This window comes from Convolutriloba macropyga, chromosome 6 (genome assembly GCF_964194025.1).
Source record: "Convolutriloba macropyga chromosome 6, txConMacr16.3, whole genome shotgun sequence".
Lineage (NCBI taxonomy): Eukaryota > Metazoa > Xenacoelomorpha > Acoela > Convolutidae > Convolutriloba > Convolutriloba macropyga.
Window position 1 is genome coordinate 71,812,614 of NC_134473.1, and position 10,436 is coordinate 71,823,049.

At 36.1% G+C, this 10,436-nt stretch overlaps 1 protein-coding gene across 3 annotated transcripts in view; it reads right to left on the reverse strand.

Moving 5' to 3' along the window:
• LOC142340587 (uncharacterized) overlaps positions 1–9,850 on the reverse strand; it is an 86,384-nt gene extending 76,534 nt beyond the window's left edge. For 2 of the 3 annotated variants that reach the window (XM_075391261.1, XM_075391258.1), the window contains exons 1-4: positions 9,511–9,850; positions 9,165–9,442; positions 8,882–9,088; positions 8,734–8,760 (exon numbers count right to left, since the gene is read on the reverse strand). In XM_075391261.1, coding sequence (XP_075247376.1) covers positions 8,734–8,760; positions 8,882–9,088; positions 9,165–9,442; positions 9,511–9,793 — 795 coding nt within the window. In that variant the 5' untranslated portion in view covers positions 9,794–9,850. The remainder of the gene's footprint in view (positions 1–8,733; positions 8,761–8,881; positions 9,089–9,164; positions 9,443–9,510) is intronic. The other variant, XM_075391260.1, reaches the window with a different exon arrangement.
• Positions 9,851–10,436: the final 586 nt, after the last annotated feature.

Genomic DNA, 10,436 nt, shown 5'->3' on the forward strand with positions numbered 1-10,436 from the left:
CGTTAGAAATTTTGAAAAAAAAATTGCACATGTTGTAAAAAAAATGCCAAAAATGTTAAAATGTTGAAATCATTTCGTCACCACTAGAAACGATGTAGTAACCTATTATTAAACTCTACAGGAGGTTCCCTGACACCTAGGGCTGATAAAACGAAAAAAAAGTCAAAAATTGTCAAAAAGCTTGAAAAAATGCAAATTAGTATAAATTTGGGTTTTTTAGCCAGCGGTTGTTCATCAGTAGCTAGACGAGTGGGGGGAGTGGGGTGCACCGGCGTGCCGTTGGGGCAACAGTGGGTGGCGGGTAAGAGAGCGCGGGTGGAGGTTGGGGGCAATTGTGGAGGGCTCAACAGTGCAGGGGTCTTCAACCTCTGAGAACCGCCCTTCATACAATAGTATAAGTCTCCAAAACAGTTTGAGCTGAAACAGCCAAAAAATAATACTACTGGAGTCATGTAAAAATTGATTAACATTCCAATAACTCTAGAAACAATGCAGCAGCTTAAAAAACCTTGGAGGTCCCAGGGCCCCTCGTGACGGAAAAAATTACAAAAGATTAAAATTAAAATTGCAAATATTTTTTAAAAAATTGCTTAAATTCGTGAAATTAAAATCTTGAAGAACATTCCAATAGATCTTATAACTATGTAGTAACATATTATCAAACCATGGAGGAAATTCCGTGGCTCTTGAGGCTAGAGAAAACGAAAAAATGACGAAAAATTTCAAATTTAAAAAATTGCTAGCTTTATTTAAAAAATTGCAAAAACTTGTGATATTAAAAAAAAGTTAAATAAAAATGCAATATTTATTTTAAAAAATGCTAAAACTTGTGATATTAAAAAGTTGAAAACCTATTCCATGGCCAATAAAAAGTATTGGTAACTTATTATCAAACCCCTTAGGATGTTTCCCGGCCCCTGGGTCTGGAAAGACCTGAACACGGAAAGACAAATGTCAAAAATTTACACGAAAAAAATGCACGCTTTGTCAAAAAAGCTAAATTTCGTGATGTTAAAATGTTGAAACCATTCCATTACCACTACAAACTATGCAGTAACCTATTATTAAAACCTAGAGGAGGTTCCTTGCTTGACACCTAGGTTTCATTAAAATTGAAAGGCTTAAAAAATTTGTAAACTAGACTAAATTTGCGTCTTTTTAGCGAGCGGTTGTTAACTACAAACGGGGGGAATGCACCGAGGGCTGATGAGGATGGTGCAACAGTGGGCTGGGGTGGGGGTAACAGCGCGCGGGGGGGGCAATAGTGGGGGGTCAACAGCCGAGGGATCTTCAATCTCTAAGAACCGCCCTTCACACCATAAGTATAAGTTTCCACAACAGTTTCAGCTGAAACAGAGCTGAAAGGCTCTTAGAGCACTTAATGCCCGCTGGGCGCTACCTGTTCATCCTGTTTTTGTGGACGAAAATTCAAACGCGTGAGACGAAAAATCGGTCAAGCGAAAAATCGCATAAAAAGATCGACAGGACTAATGAAATTGCTATTAAATTCGTTTGAGAGCAATTAAAAACTATGAAGTAACATACTATCAAACCCTAGAGGTTCTGTGGCTCTTGAGGCAGGAGAAAACAAAAAAGTCCAAAGTTTTTTTTAAAAAAACCAAAAAATGCTAGTTTTATCAGAAAATTGCAAAAATTTCTGATATTAAAAAGTTGAAAGCTATTCATGGCCAATAAAAAAGGTCAGTAACTTAATATCAACCCCCTAAGGATGTTGTTTGGCCCCTGGGTCTTGAGGGACCTGAATAAGGAAAATAAACGTTAGAAAATTTGAAAAAAAATTGCACATGTTGTCAAAAAAAAAACGCCAAAATTCGTGATGTAAAAATGTTAAAATCATTTTGTCATCACTAGAAACGATGTAGTAACCTATTATTAAACTCTACAGGAGGTTCCCCGACACCTAGGGCTGATAAAACGAAAAAAAATGTCAAAAAATGTCAAAAAGCTTGAAAAAAATGCAAATTAGTATAAATTTGGGTTTTTAGCCAGCGGTTGTTCATCAGTAGCTAGACGAGTGGGGGGAGTGGGGTGCACCCACGTGCTTTTGGGGCAACAGTGGGTGGCGGTTAACAGAGCGCGGGTGGAGGTTGGGGGCAATTGTGGAGGGGTCAACAGTGCAGGAGTCTTGAACCTCTGAGAACCGCCCTTCATACAATAGTTTAAGTCTCCAAAACAGTTTGAGCTGAAACAGCCAAAAAATAATACTACTGGAGTCATGTAGAAATTGATTAACATTCCATTAACTCTAGAAACAATGCAGCAGCTTAAAAAACCTTGGAGGTCCCAGGGCCCCTCGTGACGGAAAAAATTACAAAAGATTCAAAAAAATTAAAATTGCAAATATTTTTCAAAAAATTGCTTAAATTCGTGAAATTAAAATCTTGAAGAACATTCCAATACATCTTATAACTATGTAGTAACATATTATCAAACCATGGAGGAAATTCCGTGGCTCTTGAGGCTAGAGAAAACGAAAAAAAGACGAAAAATTTCAAATTTAAAAAATTGCTAGCTTTATTTAAAAAATTCCAAAAACTTGTGATATTAAAAAATTGAAAGTTAAATAAAAATTGCAATATTAAAAAGTAATATTAAAAAGTAATATTAAAAAGTTTCAAAAAACTTAAAAAATGCAAATTTTATTTAAAAAATGCTAAAACTTGTGATATTAAAAAGTTGAAAACCTATTCCATGGCCAATAAAATTATCGGTAACTTATTATCAAACCCCTTAGGATGTTTCCTGGCCCCTGGGTCAGGAAAGACCTGAACACGAAAAGACAAATGTCAAAAAATCTAAACGAAAAAAATTGCACGCTTTGTCAAAAAAGCTAAATTTCGTGATGTTAAAATGTTGAAACCATTCCATTACCACTACAAACTATGCAGTAACCTATTATTAAAACCTAGAGGAGGTTCCTTGCTTGACACCTAGGTTTCATTAAAATTGAAAGGCTTAAAAAATTTGTAAACTAGACTAAATTTGCGTCTTTTTAGGGAGCGGTTGTTAACTAGAAACGGGGGGGGAATGCACCGAGGGCTGATGAGGATGGTGCAACAGTGGGCTGGGGTGGGGGTAACAGCGCGGGGAGGGGGTGGGGGCAATAGTGGTGGGGGGGGGGGGGGGGGGTCAACAGCCGAGGGGTCTTCAACCGCCCTTCACACCATAAGTATAAGTTTCCACAACAGTTTCAGCTGAAACAGAGCTGAAAGGCTCTTAGAGCACTTAATGCCCACTGGGCGCTACCTGTTCATCCCGTTTTTGTGGACGAAAATTCAAACGCGTGAGACGAAAAATCGGTCAAGCGAAAAATCGCATAAAAAGACCGACAGGACTAAAGAAATTGCTATTAACTTCGTTTGAGAGCAATTAAAAACTATGAAGTAACATACTATCAAACCCTAGAGGTTCTGTGGCTCTTGAGGCAGGAGAAAACTAAAAAAGTCCAAAATTTTCAAAAAAACTTGAAAATGTTAGTTTTATCAGAAAATTGCAAAAATTTGTTATTAAAAAATTGAAAGCTATTCATGGACAATAAAAAAAAGATCAGTAGCTTAATATCAAACCTCTAAGAAAGTTTTCTGGCCCCTGGGTCTTGAATGACCTGAACAAGGAAAAATAAATGTCAAACAATTGGAAGAAAAATTGCACGTGTTGTAAAAAAAATGCTAAAATTCGTGATGTTAAAATGTTGAAACCATTCCGTTATCACTACAAACTACGTAGTAACCTATTACTAAACGCTAGAGGAGGTTCCCTGACACCTACGGCTAAAAAACTCAAAAAAAAATGTCAAAAAGATTGTGCAAATTAGTATGAATTTGGGTTTTTTCGAGCGGTTTGTGCGTCAGTAGCTAGACACGAGTGGAAGGGGCAACAATGTAGTGAGTGGGCAACAGCGCGGGGGATCAACAGTGGAGGGGTCTTCAACCTCTCGAGCTGAAAAGTTCTAAGAGCACTTAATGCCCACTGGGCGCTACCTATTTATCCCGTTTTTGAGGACGAATAGTCAAATGGGTCAGACGAAAAATCGGTCAAGCGAAAAATCGCATTAAAAAACCGACAGGACTAATATAATTGCCACAAACCTCGTTTGAGAGCAATTAAAAATCTTAAATGAACATTGAGTAAATATCAGTTGCCAAAAAGAAAACATTTTAGAAATGTTTTGTTGTTGAGGTTTGTATTTGATTTTCTGATGTGTGTTTCTAAGGTTTGTCTGTGCCTTTCAAATTTAGAATGTGCTTTAAAATTTGAATGCTTATCTTTTTAGAATGTGCTTTAAAAGTTTTCGTTTTTGTCTGCCGCAAAAATACGGCTTTCTGGTAGTTACTTTCGGATACTCCCAAAGGTTTCTCTGGCAGCAGTTAATGGTTGTTTTGGCAACTTGAGAGACATGATGGACTCGCACGCCATCTTGTTGACGTACAACGTCAATTTTTACCGAGGGCAACCATTTTTTTGAACCTTTTGAACCACAGAATAGCTAGAGTCAGAATTTTTTAACTTGAAAATGATAAAAATCTTTCAGTAGAATTTTAGCTGAAAATATAAAAGTAAGATTATACTAATACACATCCTCGATCTGATCATAAATTGATTTGACATATAGTTCTACTTTCTAGACTAGATTCCACGCCAAACAGGAGCAATCTGGTTCAAAAGATTCAACGAGTGCATTATTGCCCAAAATAGATGAAGTTTTCGTTTACACATACGTAGAAAACCAACACAACATCAATGTTTGACCTTATATTATTTATTAATATAACCTTACATGTATCACAGTGATGAAATCTCAAACTATATATACAGCACTGATTATAAACTAGAAGAAATAACGAATTGCCTAAATATTGCAACTTCGTTTCAATTAAGTCGATTAATTTCCAAAATTAATCCAAAATTTCTGCTGTTACATTTCTCATGTTTCATCAACTTTGAGGTAGAAACACTAAAATATGGCGAGATTATCTTTGTTATTATATGAGACATTTCAATTATGCCGCGCAACAATTCGCCTTATTTCGCAGCATAAACTACAAAATGATGTAGCATACGGCGTCATTAAGACACGAAAAGCGTTGCATAATGATGAGTTTATTCTGCAGTCTCGCAGAAAAAATGTAGCAATGACCTTCAGAGCCAGGCAGACATTTCAGCAGTTGAAAGCTGGCGGCTATTGCATCTCTCCCAATTAAACTAACTTATGACACCACCCACCATATATAACATGAATCGGCACCACCCACCATTCAACAAATTCCCTGTACATTCTCTTATCGTTCGCCAAATAAAGATTTTCGCATACATACACTGGCTAAAAGTCTGTGCTTTTTGGTAAACTGCAATTGAGATCACATGATTCTCATGCATCGGAATACTTCTAATCTAAAAAAAATTCTCGTAACCCACATCAGCAAAGCCAGCGAACGCGTTTCAGATTCGTTTCAGTTTTTGCAACTGAACAAAAACTCTCTTGAAGGGTTGGCGATCAAATTATGCAACCACTCTGATATTTCATTGTAGATTTGACCGACTGTTTTCAAGTAAAAAGTTTTTGAATGGATGGAAAAAACATAGCAGGCAGATTGCCGGAATATAGCTCCGATAGACGCTTATGTCCTACCTTGAATTGAAACAACTCGAGAAATAAGATTGACAGATCGACCACCAGCTTTTTAATAGACCACTAGATTTTGTGGGTTAGATTCGCACTGTCAGTTTTATGAGACACATTTGCTCTACAAGGAAAAAGCCCTAATGGAGCTTTTTCAAAATTAATATTCGATATTAAAACTCAAGACTCTATTACTCAGGAATTAGGGCATATAAGTTTGGCACTACTTATATGCACACTATTGACCTTTAATTAATAAATGTTCATAAAATTTAAAGTTCTATAAGTGAGTTCAGGAGTCAATTTTGGGAATAGTAGATCACGCAATTGACCTCAAAGCAGAAATGACGTCACGGACACAAATTTTAACTGCGAAGCAGTAGAAGTCGCCGAAGTCATTGAAAAAGTCAGGGCAAGACGAAAAGAAGGCAGGGTAAGATAAAACAAAAATCAGTCAGATGAAATAAAAAACATAGTATGACAATACTTACACTGACGTACAATTCCAAGAATTTTCATTGACTAAACAAAACACTAGGCCCAGAACGGACTATGCATGAATTGGGGAAAACCATTTCCAAATAAAATCAGATAAAAACAAAAAAACAGAAATCAATGTCAAAACGCCGCTGGGGAGAAAAAACACTAGCGAGAAAAATAAATTTGATTCTAACAAAAAACTAGACTTATAATGAACTATGAATGGATTGAGAAAACTATTTAGAAAAAATTCCGATCCAAAAAATTGAAAAACAGTAAAAGTCAAAGTGAAATTGCCGCGTGTGAACAAAAAACCACTAGCGAGAAAGAGAATTTTAGTTCAAACACCGTTTTCTCACTACTTTAAAATTAAAGCAAAAAAATTTCACGCCGCTTCTTCGCTCCATTTCCTGTCTCGGCGTGACCAAAATCACAACTCCAATTTGACTTCAAAAATCATGAAAATGTGTAAACAGATCTTAAAAACATAGCCGGAAGAATTCCGGAAACGACTCGAAGTGGAAATCCACTTAAAAGCCATCCAAATACTCATCAGACAAAACGTGCTTCCACTAATTCAGGAATATATTTTGAACCAAAACCATAAATCAAAAAAGTAAAAAAAATCAAATCTTAAAATATAATAAAAATCTGATCAAATTTTGTCATAAATTGAGAGCCCCAAACAACTATCTCTGCCAAAATTACTCCATCAACACATCTAATACCTAGTAAAACCACTTATGAGATTTTTTTTAGATATTTGAAGCCAAATCGTGAAAAAATAAGCTCTTACAATCAACTTTGAATAAAAAAATGGAAAAAAAATTGATAAATTTTTTAATATTACAAAAGCACAAAAATTCAAAAATTCTTTTCAGCCAATGGGGTATCCAGATCCTCGCAAAACAATTGGCAAGTCATAATAGGCTGCGAAAATTGTCTAAAGAACAAAAAAAACGAAAAACAAACTAACTAAAAATTGCTCAAAAAATAGGGCTCTTTCAAATACCCAATTGAGTCCGTAAATCAAAATATTATAATCAATAATAAGAAAAATCGCAAAAATTAGACCAGAAATCAGCAAAATACATGAAAAACCTCCGAATTAGCATAAAATTCATATAAACTTCTAGGAACCTTCAAACCACTACCAGCACCAACCTAAAATTAAAAGAAAATCATAACCAAACCTCTTCACCAAAAAAATTGAAAAAAACTGCTTTAAAATGCCGCACGTGAACCAAAAATTTCGCTCGCTTACAGAATTTTTTTCACACCTCAATTTCTCGCTCTCTAGAAAACAACGATATGAACAAAAAACCACTCTTTTCGCTCCACTCTTCATTTTGGTCAGCAAAAAAAATCACTTCAAATTTTTTCACCTGTTTCATTTCCCGCTTCAAAATTCACTCCAATAAAATTGATTTAAAAAAAGGACTTCTACAATATTCCTCTTCCGAGTCGTAAAAAGACAGCGCCCCAAAACAATTCAAATTCTTTTAATTGTAAAAAAAGCATAAGGAGCGCAATAATAGCCGCCCTGAATTGTTGACGCGGCTATTAAAAACATTCCAAATATCTTTCGAAATCTCCACTACTGTTAAGACTCAATTTGTGTCCACTCACATTATGTGTCTACTCTTATAGCTCTTTTATACCTTTATTTAAGTTAGGTATTTTGATTAATTTCCGATTACTCGGCTCATCAGTAATCGCCTCCGCTTACCACTAATATACTTAACGATTTGAAAACAAATTATTTGCATTATAGAAAAAGAAGTAAAAAAAAGGACCAACAAATTTTTACGAAATTAGAGAGTTCCACCATTCCTTATTACTCTCATATTTGGTGGCTGTACATAGATTAGTGAGCACGACTGTTTTTGATAAGAACACCCCAATATCCACGGAACAGTTGCAATGCAAGCATTTTCAATTCAACTTGTTAAACTATCATCAAGGAATACTGTATCTACGAAAGTCAAATAGGATTTAGTTATTTGAAACAGAAGAACAATATGCTTATTTATAACCAAAAAAGTGCTGTCGACAAATTATTTTGTGGCAATCCACTTTACTTTAATGTCTGTAAAGGCTTAAATAATCATCGAATTCTTTTTACTCTGGCTTCGCCTGTTTGTTAAATAACTCCCAACGGCTTAAAATAATATTTTGGTTGACTGGTATGTAGTAACCCACTCAGACATTTAGCACTCAGGGCAAAATAGGGCTAAATCAGTTCATTCATAAAAACACAGGCACACATTTTCCACACCGGACAGAGGGATAAACTACGCAACGTATCGATTTATTCACTGTCGTAGTCACACTCAAAACCGTATGTATTTCTGGTTATGTCGATTGTGGGTCTAAAATGGTCTAAATGATTGAATGCCAAAATGGCCTAAATGCGACAACTGAAATGATTAAGTAACGCTGCTTTCATGGTGTGTAAGATTGGCAGATTTAGGTAGGCAATAGAAAGTCCACTATAGCAAAATCCAAACCAAACTAAGCTGTGCAAGGACACTACACAAGGATAGGGATAGAGATGTCAAGTATGCAAGATCTCTTCAGAGAGAAAAAGAAGAGACAGAAATAATGCTTACCCGTAACAAATGGCTTTCTGAGACGCTCTGTAGAACATAAAGCATTAATCAATCCAAAGCTGTGGAAAATTAATCAAAACATTTTCATGTTAGATTAGTAATAGGATGATTCCCAAAACAACGTCGAATTTCAGAAGATGAATCTTACCCTGGAATGGAGGGAAGCAAAGCTTTCGTCGTTGGGATCGCTAGCTGTGCTTGCTGCATCGTCCGAATTTAAAACATCACACGAGTTTGGCCTCGGGAAATTCTTAAACTTAGACAGCGAAGATGGCGATTTATCCCCATGTTCACCCTTGAAGGAATCCTGACTCTGATTTTTACGTCTAATCGACCATCTGTTTAGTGATACGGTCTAAAAACAGAGACTTCTATATCAAAGATCAACCGTCTCACAATTGATTGATACCTGTAAAATAAGGCTAACTAACCCGCTTAGGATTCTTTTTAAACTTGGTACCAGGAGTGCCAGGCGTCGACTCGAAGGAGACCCGAGAATTTACACTTTCCGACGATCCACTATTACTAAGTTGCGTTTTGATATAATTTTGATACCGAGCCAAATGCAGAGCAACAGAATCAGTATGGAAAGATCGATATCGCTCGACAGAAAGAGGCCTTAGTTCCGGCGTGAATAAATTTTCCGTCAGGTCAACATGAAATCTCCAATCTGCGTTAGGAACATTTTGCTTTTTCAAAGCTGAGCGTCCTGCAATGAAATAAATTTAAACAAAGAACTATGAGTAAAAGGAAAGTGACATGAGCACAGAGACTTACCAACTTTATTACGTTTTCTATTCAACTTTGATACCTCATGTTCAATGTCACGAATCCGAGGTTCGAGAAGCGATGTGCGCCGGACGAAGTCCTGTATACTTTTTAATGTGTTGTCGAATACTTCTGAAGCTTCACGAGTCAATGATGACAATTGTCGAATGGCTTGTACTATCGTAAATGCAGTTACATGATTAAAATCGTCAAATTGGAAGTCTTCTGGGGCATCAATTTCAGGCCGACGAGCCAAACAATCAGGCTGTACATGACTAGCGCAAAATGGCATTTCTGTTAGAACATAGCTTCATGCTGAACCATTTTCCTATCCTCGTGCTTACATTTAACCTATAATAAATATATATTTAACCTATATAATATAACTTAAAAAGGCCCTTAAAAAGATTACATTTAAACTGAAAAGAAAACAATTTGATGTAAATTTTCGCGGTAATTATCGCATTTTTATTCAGGTGTATGTATAGTTTTATATAAACCGTCTAGCGTCGGGAGAATTCCTCTCGAACAACTGACGAGCGGTTGGCTTCATGAGTGAGGGTTCGCACTCATAAGAACAATCCATGTTAATTAGCAAGATCTGTAACCGTACAAAGTGTTCATCCATCTAGAACAGCCTCTCAGGCGATATCTGCCAACACAATAACTGAGCTGAGATACAATGTTAAAGACTTTCTTGTATTTGTTTTTCCAAGCTTCGAGTTTTCACACTTATTAGGTGTTTCTAAAACCGAAGAAGATCCATTTCAAGAATTGAGAAAACGAAATAGCAAACTAATTGCAATGCAGCACGTAAAGGATCAAGACAGATATTGACAGCTTTTTGGCAGCCCCGATAACACACAGGAACTAATTTCTGAGGCTTGCTCAAACTCTGAAGCAATTTTTTTTACCAAATCCTAATGAAAAGTTCT